The sequence below is a fragment of the Clarias gariepinus genome, chromosome 4, assembly GCF_024256425.1.
Source record: "Clarias gariepinus isolate MV-2021 ecotype Netherlands chromosome 4, CGAR_prim_01v2, whole genome shotgun sequence".
NCBI classification, from domain to species: Eukaryota; Metazoa; Chordata; class Actinopteri; order Siluriformes; family Clariidae; genus Clarias; species Clarias gariepinus.
The window spans coordinates 6,871,825-6,895,141 of record NC_071103.1 but is presented as its reverse complement, the minus strand read 5'-3'; the positions used below and the strand labels follow the sequence as shown (position 1 = coordinate 6,895,141).

At 38.3% G+C, this 23,317-nt stretch overlaps 1 protein-coding gene across 1 annotated transcript; it reads left to right on the top strand.

The window, feature by feature from the left end:
- Positions 1 to 5,945: 5,945 nt before the first annotated feature.
- pdcd6 (programmed cell death 6) lies at positions 5,946 to 21,858 on the top strand. Its single transcript, XM_053495144.1, has 6 exons — positions 5,946 to 6,133; positions 8,951 to 9,012; positions 14,105 to 14,149; positions 16,651 to 16,809; positions 20,838 to 20,947; positions 21,041 to 21,858. Exons 1-6 carry the CDS (start codon positions 6,051 to 6,053, stop codon positions 21,137 to 21,139), a joined length of 558 nt encoding a protein of 185 aa, XP_053351119.1. The 5' UTR covers positions 5,946 to 6,050; the 3' UTR covers positions 21,140 to 21,858.
- The last annotated feature ends 1,459 nt before the right edge of the window (positions 21,859 to 23,317 follow it).

Genomic DNA, 23,317 nt, shown 5'->3' with positions numbered 1-23,317 from the left:
AATTAGTTAATAATTTATTAACGCTACAGAGTGGCATCCCCCAGCGTATACACTGTTATATGAATATATGACTGCACTAACCAAATTTCTTTTTATAAATTAAATTAAAAAATTCAAGAATGCTATAGCACAAAATATTAAATTATAATATGTAACTCATACTTATGTAATTTAAACTACCATTAAAAGTTTCACCTTTAAATTTCCATGGTCTTTCCTGAATTAGATTTCTTTCTACAGTGTAAAACTATTCTGAAGCCGTCCAAAATATACAATAATCTCCTTTGCACAGTGATATTGAGATGTATCTGCTACTCATGATCTGTAAAGTCTTTCTCACGGCTCTAATCTGAGGTGCTGGTTGTTAATTGGTGATTTCTGTGGCTGGTGATTCTAAATGAACTTCTTCTCTGCAGCAGAGCTCAGTTTTGGTCTTGCTTTACTTGTTTCAGTTCATTTGCTATAATATATATATATATATATATATATATATATATATATATATATATATATAACATATGATCTGTTCTATAGCCCATCTGCTTTAACTTATTTTTTTATTTATAAGACAACCTTTCAGTTTTGTAAATATTCTAGTTATAGTGTGTTAAGTCTTCCTTTAGGTTAAACATTTTTGAGAATTAGACCATCCAGCTAAGATAAATGTTATGTCGTTGATTGATAAAATCTGAATTAAGGATATTTTCTTCTTCTTTGTCTTTCGGCTGTTCCCTTTTAGGGGTCGCCACAGCAAATCATCTGCCCCATCTAACCCTATCCCCTGCATCCTCTTCTTTTACACCAACTAACTTCATGTCCTCTCTCACTGCATCCATAAATCTCCTCTTTGGTCTTCCTCTAGACCTCCTGCCTGGCAGTTCCAACCTCAGCATCCTTCTACCGATATATTCACAATCTCTCCTCTGAACATGTCCAAAACACCTCAATCTGGCCTCTCTGACTTTATCTCCAAAAAATCTAACGTGGGTTGTCCCTCTGATAAACTCATTCTTGAGGATTAAGGATATTTTATTTTATTTATTTAATTTTATTTTTCAGTTTCACCCTGAGGGATTGCCACCTTATTGTGGTCAGGGGGTTTGCGTGCCTCAGTGACCTTAAGATCTATACCAGCAGGAGCTTAGTCTTCAAGTGGGACACCCAAGTTAGACAGGTCTGAAGGTCTAACTGGTATGAAGGTGAAGGTGCTGGTATATGTTTTTGGTGCTGTCTAGTTTTCCTTTTTGTTACTTTGATTATGTTCAACAGTTAAAGACTTTATCCCTCAAACATGGACATTTATTTATCTATCAGTAAATTACTACATACATCCTGAGTCCTAGAGGTCTTTCATTTACATGTCAGCCTAAGTAAAAGTACAAAATTACGAACCTTAACATTTACTCAAGTATCAAATTTACTGAGCTTGTACTAGCTCACAGTAGCCTTTTTTCATAGTAAAAACTTCTCTCTCTCTCTCTCTCTGCTTCCAGATGGCGAACATGCTGCTTTGTCTGCAACAAGCCCCACAACTAAGTTTTTAAACACCTGTAACATTATTAAGCATGTCACAAAGGAAACACAATTACGCGTAATTTTTCACAGATGACCCATGCTTTAAATACTACACAATACAGTACTTTGTAATGCAATGCCATGCAGAAATATAATGACGTAAAGTACAGATATTTGTTTTAGGATATAATAGAGTAAAAGTAAAAAGTAGCTTCTAATATAACTACTTAAGTAAAATACAAATACTTAAGTACAGTAACAAAGTAAATTTATTATAATGATAATTTCAGTTCAGGTCTGGAGACGTGACAAACACAAACATGATGAATAGGACATGTGACTTTGCATGATTAAAGATGTACAGCTGTTATCACTTAGAGTGTACTCACTTTTGTTGCCAGATATTTTAACAATAATGGCTATATGTTGAGTTATTTTCAGAGAACAGTAAATCTGTACTGTTTTACAAAATGCACATTGACTTTCTCTGAAATATATCCATGTCTCATTTCTATAGAATTGTTCTATAGAAGATATTTGCTGAAATTAGAGGTGTGTACTCACTTTTGTGAATTACTATTTTATAGTCACAAATTTCCACTCGTCAGCCTTCATAAATGAATTAATCTGTGGAGGGGGGATGCACAGCATACACATGACTAAGAAACAAAGATGGTGAGCCACAAAAACTTCCAAAATATTTTCTTGGTCAGTAGAAATATGAAAATGTTTTTTTAAGGCTCCTTTTAAAATGTTTTTTGAGATCACAATTGTTACTACTGTAGTTTGGAGGTTTCTGAGCTGAGAGCCCAGACAGAAAGAGACCAGCCTTCGTAGACTGAACACAGAGTTACATTATTTAAGGCCAAAAGCATGTGGAAACCTTATTATCAATCACATATGTGGCTTTTCCATAAAGGGTTGCCACAAGGTGTGAAGCACACAACTATCTAGAAAGTCCTTCTGTGTCGTAACGTTTGCCATCTCCTCACTGGGAAGTGGCCCAAACCACTTATTTCCAGTAAAGAGAACGACAAAGCCATTGTTCACAAACTTAGCTCCATAAATATATGGTTTGCCAAGCCTGAAGAATTCCAGTGCCCTTTCACAGAGGCCTGGCCTAATCCTAGACAAACATATTTTGGATAAACTGGAAGACTAAATACATACCAAGCCTTCTTGCCCAACCTTAGTGCTTGACCCTATTAATACTCTTGTAGCTGAATGGACAAATTTTTGCACAAACGAGACAATAAAAGTGAGAATTCATTTTCCCGCCCAATACACTGATGTAAGCGTATGTCGTCTTTGCGCCATCTAGCGGTAGTAATAATTAAACATCATTAAATGTGGTAGTGTCTGCTGTAACTGCACACCACACTTTACAATGCTGCATTGTACAAATTTGATTGATTAAACACTTTTTTGCTGTTAGCATTGCTGCTACACTTATTGTTGCTGGAATACTCAGTATTAAAGCCCAATGTCGCACTAACAAGAAGTTCTGTTGTCACTGCACGGTGTATTGTCCTGTTTATTCACTCTTCTCTGCATTTAGACAGTCACGTGTACTGCATTAGTATGTTGTTATATTCTGCACCATGATTCTGTAGAAATGATATTTGTTCTGATTTACACAAGCTACTGTATATAGAGAAATGACAATAAAAACACAAATGGTCAGTGTTGTAGGATAAAGTAAAATTTTCCCAGGTGACATCATGTTGCTTCAGGCCTTGTGCTAAAACCCCTTACCTTATTATGTGTTTTTTTGTTTGTTTGTTTGTTTCAGGGGGTTCCCTGGCACACCTGGATGACATACTGCATGCCACCTATATTTTCAGTCGGCGCTTCATTAACGTGGTTGGCATGTATTGCCTGAAGGAACAACGACCTCTGTACAGAACCAAACAGTCATCAACAGTGACATCAGGCTTTAGCATTGTAAAAGCATGACAAGGGCTCCACCTATTTGCCCTTAGCAAATGTGTGTGTGTGTGTGAGAGAGAGAGAAAGAGAGAGTGAAAAACCTTACAAATATACTTCATCTGCACTCTAATTCCATAAACATATTCTCAATTGCTCTTCTAAAACTACAGGCTTTAAAGTGACCCAGGACAGTATGCCAGCTTTTTGATTGTCACAACATTGTGGCAAAGTTACTACGCTAATTTTTAAAGTTAGAATTAATTTGATAAAATGATATTGACCAAATGTTGACTAAGTGAGGTTGTTTCACTAAATATGAATCAAAGTGGAGTAAGTGATCGCCACTAGTCCAGCAAGGAACTTGCTGAGCCTCAACTCTATAAATAAATATACTGTATACTCTTTTTTCAAATAACAGGTCAAAAAACAAGTGCAAAAAAAGCTCTTCCAGTCAAAAAGACAGTCTTACCTTGGTATCCGCGTGGGTTTAGTTCTAAGAACTTCCCCTCCCTATCTGTAGATGTTCAAAGCCCTTATATAAAAGGTGTAGTATCACATATTCTCCCTTAAACATTTAGTTGTCTCCAGGTTGCCTGTAATATCTAAAACGCATACTGTATATTGCTATAGTTTAATACTGTATTTTTTTTTACACAATTGACACAATTTCTTTATTGAAAGAGCCTGCCTAAATAATCCACTGTAGAAGGTACAACTGGGATTTACCAAATCATTAAATGAAGACGTAGCTGAAAGGAAAACAAAAACTAGCATTATACAAATTCTATAAATGAATGCTAACTATATTACTGACTAAGTCATAGTTTAAAAAAACAAACTAATACTATTATTGGTCCTTGATTCTTGGGTGTGGACATTGCAACCTAATCACAGCTATGTGATGATGTCATTAGAGTGTCTGCTGGGTAATAGTGTTGTTGTTAATTTTTCTTCTTTTGGCTGCTTCCATTAGAAGTTGCCTTAGCTGATTATTGGATGCGCATATTGGATTTGGCAAAGGTTTTACAATTAATGGACTTCTTGTTGCAACTGACACTGAGAGTGCCCTGACTTGTGTAAGCCCAGTTCGTAGCCAAATGATGAAAAGAGTTTATTAAAATATAAAATTAGTCACTATTAAATTTTATCACTTTAATCTAATTGTTGACAAGGAGAGCTATCAAGGTTCATACACAAAATAATGTTATTAACTAAAGGCTTTAAGGTTGTATTCAGTGCTCACAGCTGAAGGAGCTACTGCTTTAACAACATCAGAATAAAGTAGGCATAATTGTGGAAGAATAATAATGAATAGTTGCCCAATTTTTTTTACAAATAAAAATCAGAAAAGTGTGGAGCATATTTGTATTTAGACCCCTGTACTCTGATACCAGAATCTGATATCCTTTGGAATCAATTGGCTTCAGGAGTCACCTAATTAGTAAATAATTAGTAAATAAAGTCCACCTGTGTGTGTAATTTAATCTGTGAATTAAAAAGTTGTTCTGTGAATCCCTCAGAAGCTTGTTGAGAACATTAGCAAACAAACAGCATCATGAAGCTCAAGGAACACACCACACAGTTTAGGGATAAAGTTTAAGGAGTTTGAATACTTTTGCATGACACTGTACATATCCAAGGATAAATTTATAAAATTGGAAAAACTGTGGCACTCTCTAAGTATGTTTAAAGTATGTAAATAACCTTTAAAAAGTAAACGTTTTTGCTCCAAATGTCCACATATATTCCAGCAATTATTAAGTATTTCCACAGCAGAAGCTTGCTAGTCTGCATCAGGGAATAATGGACTTTCTCTAACACCTGACTGGTCTAAATGGTGTTCTGTTAACATAGCAAAAAACAAACAACAACAACAAAAAAAAAACAGCATTGCAAGTCCGAAGCGTTAATCATCTTGCTCCATACGTTTAAAGAATTTACAAAAACATTATCATGAGCCCATTAATGATGATGACGATGATGATGATAATTATTATTGATAATGTTGTTTTGTTATATTATTGTTGTTGATAATGTTGTTTTGTTGATAATGTTGTTGTTTTGTTATATTACTTGTTGTTGATGGTGATTTTGTTATTGTTGTTGATGATGGTAATTTTGTTATTGTTGTTATTATCGATGTTGTTTTAGTTATATTAATATTATCATTATTATTGGAAGTGTTTTTGTTATTATTATTATTATCACGTGTTAACTGTTTATCTTTTAATGAATTAAAACTTTTTTTTTCAAAGCGCTGGAAAATGTTTGTAAAGGAGAAAATGGAAAAATGTTAATAATGGAAAAACAGTGTAAAACTGGACTAGGCAATTTTTTTTCCATCACTACGTCAATCAATGACTGTGGCTCCGCCCCTTTAGCACAGTTCTGATACGCTGGCAGGCTGCGAGCCAATCGAATGCTTGGCCCTTAGTGATGTGGGCGGGACGGAACAGTGACGTCTCTGAATACGTGATGAGCAGCGTTGAGGCTGGGTTCAGGCCACGCCTCTGCGTGAGGAATGTCACAGTCAGACTGAGGCAAGTACGAGCCGGAGAGACCTCGCGTCCTTAAGCGTTAGTGTTCCAGCCGGGATACATGTGAGCATGGCGTACCACAACCAGTACAGAGCTCCTCAGTACAGCGCCGGGCCGCCGGATCAAGCGTTTCTGTGGAATATCTTTCAGAGGTGAGAGAGAGAGAGAGAGATTCCGCATTGATCTAGTGCTGCGGCGGGCGCGCGCGACCTCAGCCAAGTTGTTGTGAACTGATTAGTTTCGGTTTGCGATCGACTGGATCTCTCAGGAAACTTAACAGCTGTGCTCTGTGTTTATGCTTAAAACGTGTGTCTGTAATGTTCTGAAATTGTGTCTACAGGATTCGAAGTTGATTAACGGCAAACCTTTAATGTAACTGTAGCCGCTTCCTGTTTAATGAGCCACATCTGGATGACCCGCGTTTACTGAATACACACACACAGAGAGACACACACACGCTACAGTACAATCCTGACACTAACACACTGCGGGAGAGAGAGAGAGAGTTATCAGTGCTGTTAAACTGAGATTTGGTTGAGTTGTACAGGTGATTTTATGAGCTGTGCGTTTACACTGGCGGAGCAGCTATTCAGTCTTTACGGTAATTTGCAGGAAGCAGAAACAGGGGTGGCGCGCGCACACAGTGCTCGAGCTTTACCCTGAGAGCTCTGTAAGATTACACACAGCCTCAGTCTAACAAGTCTCAGCTTCATTTCCACCAGAACAAACAAGTCCTCAGTCCTCCTGCTGAGATGTCTCTGTTTCCTCTGTGTGTGTGTGTGTGTGTGTGTGTTGGGGGGGGATGTTGGAAATCTTTAGGGTTTATACAGTATGTTCCATTCCTTCCTTGCTTCTGGCCAAATAACTCTTTTCCAGCTAGACTTCTATACGATTGCCAGGTTCCCCCCCCCCCCCCCCCCTCGCTCCCTCTCCCTCTCTCTTTTTTTTGTTCAGTAGTTACTGTTACTGTGTGTGTAGTTGTTGTTTCTGTGCCCGGCCTGTTGCTAGGAAATATCTGACTCACTTGAGAATTTCTAGCTTTCTTTTTAGTTTTGTTTAGAGCCAGCGATTATGGGAGGACGCCTGATCCGTAACGCAGAAAAAAACCAAAAGCATATTGAAATCATTATTCACCAAGCAAACTTGTTTCAGCTGAGGATTTCAGTGTTTCTTGTAATATAAAAGCTGAAAACATCAACCACGTGAAAGGCTCTTTCATCAGAGAGAAAACTTGTTTGCTCTCTTTGTGTGGGAAAGCGTTGACTAATATGTATAGACAGCCGTTATGAATTAATAAATTGGAGGCTGAGTGTAGTTTGGATATTTTATATTAAGGATTTATAATACAACAGTTAGTTCTAATCTGTTTGGTCGAGAAGTGCTGACAATAGATGTTAACAGCACTGGGATTTTCTCTAACTTTATTGTCTGTATATATCTATGAGGACAGTTTTTTTCTTCCTGGATAAAGACGTTAATCAAATTTGCTATTTAGGGATACAGTCATATATATAATATATATTTATATACATACATACATACATACATACATACATACATACATACATACATACACATCAGGTGACAACCTGGATATATATATATATATATATCACTCACTCACCGTCCATACCGCTTTATACTGTGTGTATATATATATATATATATATATATATATATATATATATATATATATATATATACACACACACACATAATTTCAATGGCAGTTACTTAAGTGCTGTGATGAATTGGCACTCTGTCCAAGGTGTACCGTTCCTCGTGCCCTAAGCCTCCTGGCATAGGCTCCAGGCCCCCGCGACCCTGAATACAGTATAAAGCAGTATAGACGGTGAGTGAGTGATCTTAAGTGGTTGGGATGCCGGCTTGATTGTCGCTCACACATTTCAGGCACTATTTGAACGCTAATTAGCCTAACCTGCAGGTCTTTGGACTGTGTGAGGAAATGGGGTACCCAGAGGGAACCCACCAAGCATCGGCAGCACTTTCAAACTCCATGCACACCAACCCGAAGCGGGAATCTAACCCTTGACTTAGAAGGTGCACAGCGACAGTGCTAATCACTAGGGCGCCGTGCTGGTATATCTTTCCGTTTTACAGGTATTCTAACAATCATTAATTAACCGACACTTACTGTTGTTCGCAGCATGGGTGAAAGTACGGGCCCCAGGAGAGAGCAACTCCCTGTCAAAACCAACCGTCAACAACAGGCACCGAAGCAAGAACGACATTATGACATCTTTAACAACACTGTAGCGGTTGCCTTTATATCGTTCCGAATTGCCTCTAAACCGAATTGCCAAAACACCGTATGTTGTTGAATCACAATTCTTGCTCTAACCCTTGATCAAGGGCACTACTCTGTGTGTGACAAGGGAATTTACCCACCTACATAGCGCAATTAGACCCTGGGATTAGACCCTGAAATTTGAAAGTTATTGGAGCTGATTTTCAAAAGTGGAATAAGTGGAAATTATAAATAAAATAAATCTTGTTAGTTTCTCAGGCCATGGTTTAGTCTCCGCACCTTTTGGCTACATAGTACTGGTAATACATTGAAACTACTTCTAGCTTAACACAAGTTGCATTAGTTGCGGAAGGATATGAGATTGTACGCGCAAAATAAATGAATAAATAAACAAAAAAATCAAGAGCTGTTGATAATATATGGTGTTTGTGGAACTGTTGTATAAAAGTGATATCACACTCAAAGTCGTGCTGTTGTGCTGGAAATCTTGACTATGAACACATGACTACACCCTCATGACTATGACGCATCACATTTAATTTCACACATGAAATATAACATGTCCAAATAATAAATAATTTGTGTGTGTGAGTACGTGTATGAGCAGTTTGTTCTATTAACTCGACATTGTTGTATCCAGGTTCATTTGATCAAACTGACAAGAAAATTGTTGATTAAAATTTTGTTTTTACCCCCATAGGGTGGACAAAGACAGGAGCGGATCAATCTCAGATACGGAGCTTCAGCAAGCTCTATCAAATGGTACGTAGGTTTCAGTACTCATCACACCTGTTCATCGAGCACAGTGTTGGTCAAGCACAAAAAGTCCACGTGAAAGTCTAAGAAGGCAGTTTCCCATTGCTCAAGAGTGTTTCAGAATTTGGGCAGTTACGCACCAAAGTTAGGATTACCATGAAGGAATAAAGTTGCATGTGCTTAAATATGGAGCCTCAAGCTTATGCATGTTAAGTTGTTTGTGTTATGGATGTCAGATTCCATTGTACATAGTCCATATATACATTTTTTCACAAAAAAAATAATTTTGGCAATAAGTAAAACAAAAAGCGCTATTGCACATATTCCTAAATGTTCATTCTTTTAACTGAGTAGTTTGTTGAACAGGCCTTAGTCTTCTTTTTAAGATTCTAAAAGCTCAGCGCACTGGTCATCGCCTCTGTTTCCATGTGTCTTTAGAAATGTCCATATGGGTTTGTCTGTCTGTCTGTTCATCCGTCCGTACATACCCCTCAAGCATATCTAAACCAGCCCTGAAACCACCCGTGCATTATCTTGGTTGTGTTTTTGGTCACTGTTACATGTTTGGTTATTCTAGTTACCCCTTTAACATAAAGCCTTGATTGGTGAAGCTCTGAGGATTTCCTGGCCATAACCCACTTCCCCTGTGTTTGGTTAGGCTTAGTTTAGTTTAGTAAGAGTTTGATTTAGTTCGATGTTGATTGTGGTGTTTGATGTTTGCTCGGGTACTGTGAGGTTTGACCGCTTGGTGTTTTTTTTTTTTTTTTTAGGTAGTGTGTTAAAATGGATGGAACATTTATCCGGTAGCCAGTGTAGTATGAGTACATTAGGGGTAATCTTGTTAAATGTTTTGCCAGTGCATGCACCATGATCCAATTTTAGTCTAATTAGATTACTACAACAAACTTTACAGATACTGACAGTGACTGATTTAGCTTTTTTATTTTGAGCTAATCAGTAACGTTTTATTAGAAGTGACATTCCTCCATGTCAAGCATCGCTACAAGTCCTTGACTTTTTTTTTGGATGTCCCAAAATAGGGGATCTTATTTATATGACGTAGACCAAATATTTAAACGTGCATTTGTGACATTTCCCAAGTTTCCATTACAAGTTTCAAAACAAATCATATTTATTTGAAAAGAAAACTCAGCTCTGCCATTTGCTTCAGATCAGATCGTTGTTAAATGTTAAATATATGTTAAACAAGTGGTCAGTTCAGCTTAGACACCACGACAGGTTTACTCTAATGGTGTTGTTTCAAATCAAATTGAAATTTTATTTGTCACATACACAGTCGTACACAGTATGATATGCAGTGAAATGCTTATACGACCACCAGTGACCTTAATTTATATTTATTTCATACGTATAAGTTTTTATAAAAAATTAAAACTTATATGTAAGAAAGAAATATGACTAAAAAGAAATACGAAAGAAAATAAATTTAACTAGGAAAAATAAACTGTACAAATAAGGGCATGATAAAAATATTACAAAATATAGAAGAAAAAAAATTATATATATATATAACATTTGAACATCAGCAGTTTATGAACATCAGCAGTTAGACAAACTCATGATGTTTTTAAAATACCAATATGACCACAAATCACTTAAAATGAGATGGCTTGCCAATTTTGGCTTGCCTAAAACAATCCATAGTTTCTTTAAATCTTTGACGTACCCAAAGAGTGTAAAACACTGTTTATCGTTCATTTTGGGGTAAAATAAATGTATTACGTCCACAGCAGCCTGTATACCAGTATCACCGACTGGATCAGGAGCTGTTTGTGGGAGCACATGGCTGGTGATAAATGTTTAAAAGAAAGCAGTTGCAGTTTCACTTTTCAGTTTCTCGGTTCGTCACATCGCTCTCCAGTTTTGTTTTGCCAACTCTGCTTTCTAGTACTGAAGACTACCAGCTCTCATTTATAATGAGTTCACTGTGTGAATGTGTGGTTCAGTCTAGCCAATCATATAACGCTGGTGTGAATAAGAAGTGACGTGTGCAAATGTACGTGTCCAAGAAGGTTCCTACGCACATGACCAAGAGCTTTCATTACACACACACACACACACACACACATACATATAATGTATAATACCGTATTTATGAGAGAGCTTAAGCTACATATTTATACTGACACCCAATGTTTTAGTATAAATCGTGTTGTAGTTAGTTTTAGTCTGTGACCAAATAATAACAGAAAGATATTTTGCTGTTATTAATGTAAGCAGCATATTTTCCATAACTGACCTCTTTGCAGGCCAAATTTAAACATAATGGTAAAGTCAGGTTTTGCGTCTTCAGTAAAAGCTGTTAAGACGCCGAGTAAATTCCTTATGGAACTGCAAAGATTTCTTACATTCTTTACTCAAGAAGCAATTAGTCTTCACACCAAATATCAACTTTCTTTAGTGTCCTTACTGTTTGTTGTTTTTAAGATACATAACACAAAATCCCTCCCACCCGAGCACAGTTTATGATCTCTATAACCTCTCATAGTGTGTGTTTGTGTTTACGTCTCTGTTTTAAAGGGTCAGTAATTTGATAAATCTGCTTAGTTGTGATTTTTACTATCACCTTATTAAGCTATCTTTTTATTTATTTTTTATTTTTTTACACTTAGCTCTTTTTCTCACCCTCGGTGTGTGTTGCTGTGGTTTCGTTGTCTTTTCCTACGCGGGCGTAGCAGTGAGGAGGGTCAGTGTGTACTGCATAAAAACGTCTTTGTTTCTGAGGCCAGTCCAGTGCGCTGCCAGATTCCATCGCCGTTAACCAGCTTATTAACAGACAGGCTTGAACCTATGTGTATACACACACTCTCTCTCTCTCACACACACACACACACACACACTATGTGACCGACCTGACCTCACTGAGTCTGTGGAACCCACATACAGTATGACTCATATCGGACACATGGTGTCACCAGGAGAACCTGATTTGAGTCGTGTGGTAAACTCTTCTTCCCCTCCACCTTCTCTTTCTATTTAATTCACTCTTTAACTTTACTCCTCTCTATCTCCTCTGTGATTTCTCATCCTTTTCTCCCACTCGTGTGGTCAGACGTTGCTGGAAGATCTCTTTTAGCCCGTAGGAGGAATTAGCCTACATGGAGCGTAGTTTATCACACCTGCAGTCCATCTCGCAGCGTACTGAGCGCCTGACTCAGCAAAAAACAAGCAGATTTATTGTCCACTTTGTCCGTTCTAGTAATTACATCCAGCCGGTGGCCGAAGCCCTGCGAGATAACGCGCTCTGTTTCTCAGTAAAGAGTCCGTGAAATTAAATGTAGTATTTAAAGATCACTATGGGTCGTGATTTTTGTTGTTGTCGACCCAAATATGTATAAGAAAATTATAAGACTTATAAATAATAAACCCTCATCCTGTGTGTGCCTGTCTGTCTCTCTGTTTGTCTGTGTGTGTCCCTGTGTGTGTCTCTGTGCCTGTGTGTCTGCGCCTGTGCCCCTGTGTGTCTCGGTCTGTCTGTGTGTCTGTCTGTGTGTGAACTCATTGTCCACTTTTATTTTCCTGTATGATTATACATCAGAAGACTCCAGAGTAAAGGACATTTCTGTACATCATGGCGTCCATGTGGCAGTACAGACTTTTGTGTCCACATAATTGCAGTGCGTGTGTAAGCAGTCAGTCGAGTGTGCCATCATGCTGTACCTTGCACGTAACCTGTAAATGTGTCCACTAGGGGGCAGAAAAGGGGAGAAAGTTATAGAGTTTCCATGAGCATGTGAGCAGGGAGCGTGGATGAAGGTGACCTGGTCTGATAAGTCACATGTTCTGTTACACATTCACTTCAAACTTGCACACATTGTGCAGCCCGGCAGCTGAAAACATTGATTTAGAAATTTGTTACTTATAAATTTACAGATTTGTTTCTTTGCAGTAAGAGCTATGTATTGTAATACATAATATGCAGTAAAGGAAATGTAGCTACAGTAGTATTTAGATAATTTTATGGTTGGGTAGGTCTGTATGACTTTAGATTACACTCATAAAGGGAAAGGCAGCTCAGACCAAAACTTTTTTTCGGTCGTTGACCCTTATTTACCTCAATAAATACCACAATTTACCTTGATCACCATGCAGAGCTACAGTACTGAGCAACAGTCTCAAACTGTCCCTAATTGCTTCATGTTAAATCATTTTAAATGATGTAGATTAAATCAGGGGTGCGGGAGAAACAAGTTGGCCTCACCTTTTTCAATGAGTCAGTTCGGGAGCACCATGATAGAAAATGTCTGTCCTGTAAATCTGTCCTGATGGTGAACCATCCTAATTTCAGAAAATCTTCAACAAAACAGAGTTCACAGTCCAATGCAGTGGAAAACAGCTCTGAGACAAAATGGTGTCCGGGATTCCCCTCGCAATTTTAAAGGCACAGAGACAACGCTGTTACGTTTGACGTGTGAGATTCATTTCCTTACGTGTGGTTATAGTGTTTGGCCGCATGATGGCCCTGTGGGGAAAGGTGACAGAGATTTGTTCAAGTAGATTGTTATGCTTTACATTATATATTTGTGTCAACGGTGTATAAGACTCACTTTATTAAACTTAGAAATAAATCCGACTTACAAACGTAACTGACTTAGGAATGGAACTTGTCAGTAAGTCCCTGTATGATACCTGTATTAATTTTTTTTTTAAGCTTGACTGATTCATAGATCACTGTGTGACCAAAAAAGTCCTAACGGACGCCTGGGAAACTGTTCCTAAAGGCTGTTTCTACATTTAAAAAATACAAGAAAGTCTATCTATGTGGAATATGAAAAAATATGAAAAAATGAGGGGTGACTCAAGACTTATACACAGTACTGTATATCAGACGTCATGAGTGATTGTTTAGTATTAATCAAGTCTTTGAAATAAGTCTCTGGCTCAGTCATAATCATGAGCTGTAGAATAAAAAAAACTGAACTAACCCTGGGATGTGTGAAGTAAAGAATTTCTCTGTACTGTAATGTGTATTTAGTAAATTAGGGCTTCATTGTCTCATCACGTGAAACGTTAAATGATTCCTGCTGTTGCTTGTGTTATTAAAATATTTTCCTCTTTTGTTTTTTTTTCTTTGCAGGCACATGGACACCATTCAATCCTGTGACTGTCAGATCAATTATAGGTGAGGAAACCCTTTGTGTTTTAGCAAGTGTCTCACTTTAATTTGTGTCACAAAGGTCGTTTATTTATAGTTCCTGTACAATTAAAGTGAGTGTTTTAGAGCTTTTTTCGTGTAGCTTTCTTGACGCTGTGGACGTGAAAAAGCCAGTGTATGTGCAGTGTGTGTAGTGTCTTAACACTGCTGTTAAAATTGCAGGGTTTTAGGGTGTAAAAAAATCTATCTTTAAAGCTGGCTATCAATCAACAGAAAAACAGAAACCAACCTTTGATAATCTGTTTGTACACTCTACATGCCACATACACACCTTAAGTAATTAAATTTAAAGCATATTTTACAGACATAGTGCTCAGTCTTTTTTGGAAAACAATCGAGATTCCTCATCATGATTTCATCAATTTTATTCCATTGTTCCTTGCAAAAGTACTCCAGATTTGAGAAATTTCCAGGGAATCCCCTGTGCAAGGTCTCTCTCATGTCATTTCACAGACTCTTTTAAAGTAGTTTGTAGGTCTGGGATCTGACTTGGCCAATGCAAAATGTTTGTCTGTTAAAGCCATTCCACTGTTGACTCGTACTTGTGATGTGTGTCAGTATACAGGCTGGAATGGAGTTTTTGTTCAGGCTGTCTATGAGAGAATCCTGATGATCTTCTGTCAGTGACCAGAACTCATTTCTCAGCTAAAAGAGCCTTACACAGACTTGTAGCGCAATGCTGCCACCACCATGTTCAAGAGTGTTTAGAGCAATGGACTGTCTGGTGGTTTTTGCACCAAACATGTCTTTTAGAACTAAATACAAAATGCTCTGCCTTGGTCACATCAGACTGCAACGTGTATTAAGACATGGTTTGCGGAGATAGTGTGTATGTTTTGGACATCTGTCTACTTTACCCTGGATCTTAGACAGACAAAGAATGCAGTAGATTGTTGTCACTTGCATGGAGTGCAATTCTCACCCGTCACTAGGGGGCTCCATATTAAGGCTACTCCTACCAGTCAGTCAGGGAGCGCTGAAGACCATTTCCTCCAAACCACGTGACACCAGTTGACCGCATCCTTTCGATCGATGGGGGCGGCGTAACGCACTCGGAGAACAGCGCTATCCGCTTCTCCCGCTTGTTCGAACTCATGCCCCCTGGCTGCAGAGCCGTGATTAATGTAAGAACACTAAGTGATTCCCGTTCCACCCTCTATGACACCTCGACCAATCAGCTCTCTCTAGACTACGGGAGGCTTCAGCTTCACTTGCGATTCGAACTTGAGATCTCCAGATGTTAGGGCGAGCACTTTACTGCCACACGACTCTGGAAACCAAAAACCTGCAATTGTATGCAGACTTTTTAAATCCACTGAACATACCGTGACTCACACTCACATGGGCGATGGATAATAACAAAAATAGTTTTTATAGAGGTGATTATTTTATTTTACAGTTCCTGGGGAAAAAGGAAAAGTTTTTGATTACTCATTCTGTACTCATCCAATTTTTTTGCAATCAGATGCTCTCTAGGACTCGTCCCACCCCATCCAAAAAAAGCTGTGTTTACCGGCTTACATTAGCAGATGGTGGGTCATTCATATGTAGTTTTAGTCGTGCAGCTTCCCACACATTATTTCTATTTCACACGTCCCTCAGGCGATGGTTTGAGTTTATTTGTGTTGGTCTGTACTCATTCTCACAGCGAAACCAAACATGTAGGACAAAAGGATAACGAGCTCCGCTGGACATGACTGTCTATATGATATGATGCACAGTTTTTGTACGAGGCTTAACTTAGCGAGCATTTATTTAAACTGCTTCGTTCTGTTTCATACTGTTTGTCGTGTCCTGCTCTGTTCTGCTGTACTACACAAGTCAGGTTTTATTACATATTATATTTTAGTTAAACTGTAAGCAGTAATTTGGCACGTTGTTGCCTGGGGGGGTTAGAGGGAATGAAGATACTCAAAATCTGGCACATGGGGCTCATACGGAGAAGTTTAAATTTATTTGACCCAAAGGTTGTGACCTTTTTATTCCAATGAGTGCATCACTGATTATTAATTTACTAATAATCAAATGCTAATTACGTTCCTCACAGCACGGCTGATGAGTTTCTTTAGCCTTGGTGAGAAGTGCAGAATGTAAGGAAGTATAGTAAGCTGTAGCCCTTGTGGAATTGAACCAGGCCCTTTGACATGCTCCCTCCCTGACTTTCTTAAAAGGAAATAAATCAGCGAACAAAATCAATTTATGCCTCTCAAGTCACTTCTTGTGCACTTCACCTAATTATCCTCGTTACTGAATCTGGTTATAGGACTAAACCTGCCCTTTGCAGCAAATCACGATCATCGTACCGCTCACTCATTTACACGCTCTTCTGCACCCACACGCACACACACTCACACACTCACCCACGCACACACTCGAGGACAAAAGTAAAACTGTGCCTACTGTAACTACTCTCTCTCTCTCCTTTCTCATCTCTCTCTCTCTCTCTCATCTCTCACTTTCTCTTCTAGCTATGTTCGACAGAGACAACAAAGGCGGAGTGAACTTTAACGAGTTTGCTGGTGTGTGGAAGTACATCACAGACTGGCAGAACATCTTTCGCACTTACGACCGTGATAACTCAGGGTTCATTGACAAGAACGAGCTGAAACAGGCTCTCACTGGCTTTGGTAAGCAACATAATGCTAATGTTTATACATAATTCAGTACAGGATCTCTGAAAACGCAAGAACCAGTGGGAGTGTGACGATCTGCAAAAACACGATAAAGGGACTTGACATACAGTAATATGTAGAACATCAAGAAGAAAGAGATGGCTGACCACGGTGTAAATAATACATTTACATTTAGCCGACGCTCTTATCCAGAGCAACTTACATTTTTTATCTCATTACACATCTGAGCAGTTGAGGGTTAAGGGCCTTGCTCAAGGGCCCAACAGTGGCAACTTGGTGGTTGTGGGGTTTGAACCTGGGATCTTCCGAACCATAGTCCAATGCCTTAACCACTGAGTTCTGTGTGTAAAAACATGATAAAGATCATCTATCATCTGACCTCAGACAAACAACAACAACAAATCATTTTTTTGTTCACCGTGCCATTATTTATTTTAATGGAAATACCAATAAAAGTACCCCCTGATCCAATAGCGTGTAGATCCCTCTTCAGCAGCAATAACCTGATGCAATCTCAGTCTCTCACAACGTTTTGTTTAATTCTTCTTTACAACTTTGTTTCAGTTCATTGAGGATTTTGAGGTATTTGACTTTGACTCAGCCATTCCAAAACCTTGATTCTTCTCTCTTTCAGCCGTTCTGATGTAGAGTTCCCAGAGTGCTTTATATAATTTTCCTGTTGCATGACCCAATTTTAACCAAGCTTTAGCTGTCAGACAGATGACTGACCTCAAATTTGCCTCTACAATATTCTGTATGGTGTACAGAGTTGTACAGAAGGGTACAAAGTCGACTTGAAGCTGCTCAGGTGCTGCTGCTGCAAAAACAAGTCCAGATCTTTACCCCTCAACTGCTCTGCTTAACAGTGTGTGTGAGGTGTTTCTGCTAAAATGATGTTTGCTTTTCCCCAAACATGGCACCGGACATTAACGCCAGACAACTCCACTTTGGTCTCATTTGTCCACAGGACATCTTATCTTTTCAGCCACAGTTTTATGAGCCTCATTCGTGCTTCCATGTTCATGTTCCAAGAGCATGTTCCTCCTGGCAACAATCCAAACAAACCGTAACTGTTCAGTCTTCTTCTAATAGAGCAGTCATGAACTTTAACATTTAACATGCTCAGTGAGGCCTGTAGGGTCTGACCTTGGGGTATGATATGTATTGGGACGTCCACTCCTGGGAAGATTGTTTACTGTCTTGGATATTTTCCACTTGGTGAATAATCTCTAAATTGTTTGGAAATAGTTTTATTACCCTTTTCAGATTGATGCAGCAACAGTTACTTCTCTAAGACTACTGCTTATGTCTCTTCATATTGTTAACTCGCACACCTGAATGCTCCAAAAGAGCAAACTGACCAAACATCTGCTTTTGTAGTTTTTTTTTTTTTTTTTTTTGTTAAATAAATATTATGATGATTGTTGTTCGTTGTTGTTCGTCTGAGGTTTTATTTGCCTAATACCAAGACCGGCTATGATCAGATGATTTTTATTATGTTCTTACAATAAAAGAGGGTGCACTAACTTTTACACCTCACTATATGTGTAGTTTTGGAGATTTCAGACACCTTGTACATTTGTGTGTCTGTAAATTTGAATACAATAGAAATAGAATGGTGTAAATAATAAATTTGTATTTATTTACCTTGGAAAATGTTTTGTGTGTGTGTGTGTGTGTATATGTATGTATGTGTGTGTGTGTATATATATATATATATATATTAGGGATGCACCGAAATGAAAATTCTGGGCCGAAAACGAAACCGAAATTTTTGGATGCACTTGGCCGAAAACCGATACCGAAACCGAAAATGGCTTCATTAAAAAACATGTTTAAAATATTTTCTTTTTGTTTGTATTAAAAAAACTACAAATTAATTAAGCAATCAAACTTTTATTGATAATAAATAACAGTAATAAGGCTGTTTAACAATAACAAAACTTGCTTCCAAGTGCTTCCGAACCGCCGACATACTCCGTGTTTGATGCGTAATGACAGCGCGAACGAGACGGGAGGATGGGAGAGGCGTGGCGACAATTTCGGCTTTTATTTTCGGCGCTTTCTTACGTTTCGGCCGAAACCGATAATGCTATTTCGGCCGAAAATGTTCGGCGGCCGAAATTTCGGTGCATCCCTAATATATATATATATATATATATATACTACTCTTCAGCATAAGGCAACATGACCTCTTTAAGTATTCTGATCTACTCAAATCGATCCATGATCCCTGAAATGTGATAAATAGGCCCAACACCATAGTACGAGAAGCATCCCCATATCATGATGCTTGTGCCTCCATGCTTCACTGTCTTCACAGTGTACTGTGGCTTGAATTCAATGTTTGTGAGTCGCCTGACAAACTGTCTGCAGCCTCTAGACCCAAAAAGCACAATCTTGCAAAATCAGTCCACAAAATATTGCGCTATTTCTCTTTAGGCCAGTCAATGTGTTCTTTGGCAAACTGTAACCTCTTCAGCACACATCTTTTTTCCAACAATGGGACTTCGCGCGCTTCTTTCAAATAACTTTCTGGTTTTGGTCTCCATTTTAAAGCATTTGATATCATTTTAGCAGAGCAGGCTATCATTTTCTGCACTTCTTTGTATGTTTTTTCATCTCTAATCAACTTTTGAATCAAAGTACGCTGTTCTTCTGAACAATGTCTGGACAACCCATTTTACTCAGATTTTCAGAGAGAAATGCACTGGACAACATTTTCTGCATTTATCCTTAAATAAGGGGAACTTGTTTGACACCTGTTTTTTACAGAATAATTTACCTCTCTAATTGAACTTAACACTGCAATTTTTTTTAACAGACTATTTTTTTTCACTTACATTAAACTAATAATACATTTAGCACATTTTTCTTTATGTTGTGATTCAGAATACAACCTGCAGGGTGTCCAATGCATTTATGTGATTTAAATTAAAAGTTATTATACGGATCTGGGCCCGTATTCACAAAGCTTCTTAAGTCTAAAAGTTGCTCCTAGTGACGAAATTCTAAGAAAATTCTTAGAATTATGACATTTTTTTTTTTAGAATTTTCCCTTAAATTTAGGATTAAATCTTAGTTAAGATAACATCTTAGCTTTAAAAACAGCTCCTGGGGGAAAGAAGAAATATTCTCCAAATACTGAACATAAAGATAAAAGAAAACTTTCTGTCCAATTTGGTTTTCTTGTTGTTTTACTTCCTCACATCTCTCTTGAATTGTTCGCTACATAATCTCCAAAAGTGCAACTTAAAACATGCAATCATGTAAATTGGTAAAAGGTCAGCCATTTTGCTCCCGTCAATCTGAAATGGTATAATAAAAGTAATAATAAAATCAGTATGGTAAATAAATGTAAGAACTTTAATATAGTAACTACTGTGTGGAAATTGTAGGAAAGAAGACATATTTTTAACATTTGGCTGTTTTAATTAACTTTAATATATTTAGTCTATACAAACATTATGATATCATGTATTCTATTTTCACAAAGAGTGTATTTCAAGACCTTTGCAAAGGTTATTTTTTATCAACCAATCACAGTCCTTGAATTGCTGCATCATCCCTAGCAAACCCCCTCACTAAGATAAATGTTTTTGTACTTTCCTTACTCAGAGTTGCTCTAAGAAGTTTTCTAAATCACTTTTAGCCTAGGACTCCCAGCTAGGACATTTTAGGCTAAGATAGGAGCTCTCTGAAAGAATTCTAAGAAGCTTTGTGAATACAGGCCCTGGAGTTTTACTCACTTTTTTTAACACACTGCTATTATTTTGAACACCACTGTATGTGTATATATCTATAAATAATTTTTTCATTTATTTTTTGTTACAATTTTTTTTGAAAAAGTCAATTTTCATATATAATTTTTTTAAAGCATAATAATATGCATTTTGTGTTGATTGTGCCACTATGTGTTTACTTTTATTACTATGTTATTTACATTGTTCCTTAAGTGTGCTTGTGGTAAATCTAATACTTTGGCACAGTTGTTTAAGCGCCACGTTCGTTTTCTTGTGCAGGGTATCGTCTCTCAGATCAGTTCTACAACACGCTGATAGAGAAGTTTGACCGGCAGAGGAAAGGACAGGTAGCTTTCGATGACTTCATACAGTGCTGCATTGTACTACAGGTAAAACTCACCCAGCAACCAATCAATATTTATTATAAAACTTTGTCACTTGAACGAGTGAAATTAATCTTTTCCTTTTTTCTGCTCGATCAGAGGTTAACTGACGTCTTCAGGCGATATGACACAGACCAGGACGGCTGGATCCAGGTTTCCTACGAGCAGTATCTCTCAATGGTCTTCAACATTGTATAGCACAACCTGACCACAAACACCAGTGCCAAACCAGAAATCTTTCACTTTCTACTGGTCTTCCACCAGTGACACCATACACACCTCACTGAAGGTTTACGGGACAGGAGATTTAGTCTTTACTTAATGGATCTTTTTGTCTGCCCTTCTGTCTGTTTTCATCTTTCTTCATGTTGATAAACATAATGCATCTAAAAAGATGGTAATACTACTCCCCCTTTTTTCCCCCACGTTAAAAAGCTTTGTATTGTAAGCTGTGTTGTATCATTAAACCACATTGTATATGTCATAGTACCATTCAGATGCATGCCTTCTGATAAATGTCATTGTTCTTAAAGCATGATCTAACTTGAGTTTTCTGTTAAAGCCATGTTTACAGTGAAGATTTTTAACTGAGCATTTTGAAAATGCAGAAGATTTTTATTTGAGATCACAGGAACAAGGACTTTTGTATGGCCGTGTGCATGGAGCTTTGCAACTGCAAAATGTTCTATCCAGATAAAAAAAAAAAAAAATACAATAAAACAATTTTATCTGTTTTTTCCCTGTGGGCTCGACTTCCTTTTGGATTTATAGCGCAAGACATTCCAGCTACATGTTTAACACATGGTTAAGTGCATTTCACCAAAAAAACTAAATTCTGTATATTGATTGACCAATCATCAGCAGATATGTATGTGATATTTTGTTTCTTTGCTAAAATAAATATTTGTAATCACTAACATTTCTTTAAGCATAATTCTTTATCAGTTATTTAGAATGTTTTGCCAGTTGTTGTATTATTAAAACTGGCAAATACAGGAAGAATACATCAGTTTATATACGGTATAACCAGATTTATTCTTATGTATTTACTTGAAAAATATGTAACTGATAACAAAAGTACTCATCTTCAAATTTTACTCAGCACTTAGTCTGTATTAGCTCACAATAAAGTTGTAGTTAAAGAGTTTCGCTCTTGTGCTCTCTCTTTCATAAACCTGGAATCTTTCTTGCAGACCTTCGATAGAACATCGGAGCCAGAAGGTTGGCGGGAGTGGAGCACTAGCCTTATCCCACTGCTCACTCCAGAGGATAGCTTGTAGATGGCTCCAGCCCACAAGGTTGTGGAGAAAATCACCATTGACTTTGCCTTGTGCCTCCTCCCGGAAGAAGAACGAAAGGCTGTGGTGCTCTCCCCTGATGTAGAAAAAAAAGGACCCCCTAAAGCAGGAGGCCTTACAGCATGTCCCTCGAGCTGAACCACCCCAAACTACAGCGTACCAAAGTCTATGGGCCGGTGACTACAGCAGCCAAGAAAACTTTCCTGCTCCCACCTTATGCAGTCGTACCGCCGAAGGCTCACTCCCCACTGCCTGTGATACATGTGATCATCCCACACTACAGCCCAACCAAAAAAAGAAGTTGCATCTTATGGCCTTGGAGCTGGCTCTGCAAAGAGGCCGCACGGCCTCGTCCAGCATTCATGGCCCAAGTCTAGGATGATGGCATAGATACTGAGAGGGAAGGTGAGCAAAACCTTACCGCTAACCTGTTTCTCTTCCTGCCTCAGCAGGTTACACGTAAGCCCTACAGCAGAAGGAAGACCTACGCCTAAAAAACAGCTGGGGTCAAGTGAGGGAGATCAAGGGTGGGACTGAGGATAATGGATGCCCCAAGCCCCATTATATTTCCTCGTCCGTAGAGACCTCCTATACTATCACACAATGAGAAGAGGATAATTGTGTGACCTCCTAGTCCCACAAGAAAAAAGTTGACATTGTTATGCACCTGGCGCACTCTCACCTTCTCAGCGGCCACCTGGGAGTAAAGAACACAATGGAGAAGATCAAGGATCGCTTCCATTGGCCGGGGCTTGAGGGCGAGGTAAGGAACTTCTGTCAACGGTGTCCTGAGTGCCAGAGGACTGCGTTCAAGAAGCCGGCCCCCGCCCCACTAATTCCTCTGCCCATAATCGGAACACCTTTTAAACGTATCGGGATGGACCTGGTCGGCTCACTTCCAATGTCTGCGAGGGGCCATGAGTACATCTTGGTAGTAATAGACTATGCCACACACTACCATGAGGCTCTTCCACTTCGGAAAGTGACTTCCAAAGCTCTTTAGTCGTGTGGGCCTATCAAAGGAGCTCCTTACTGATCAAGGAACCCCCTTTATGTCAAAATTAATGGCAGATATTTG

Coding starts and splice junctions, on each gene's coding strand:
- pdcd6 (XM_053495144.1), top strand. CDS start 6,051: ATGGCGTACCACAACCAGTACAGAGCTCCTCAGTACAGCGCCGGGCCG. Junction 6,134..8,950: donor CTGTGGAATATCTTTCAGAG/GTGAGAGAGAGA, acceptor TTACCCCCATAG/GGTGGACAAAGACAGGAGCG. Junction 16,810..20,837: donor ACAGGCTCTCACTGGCTTTG/GTAAGCAACATA, acceptor TTTCTTGTGCAG/GGTATCGTCTCTCAGATCAG.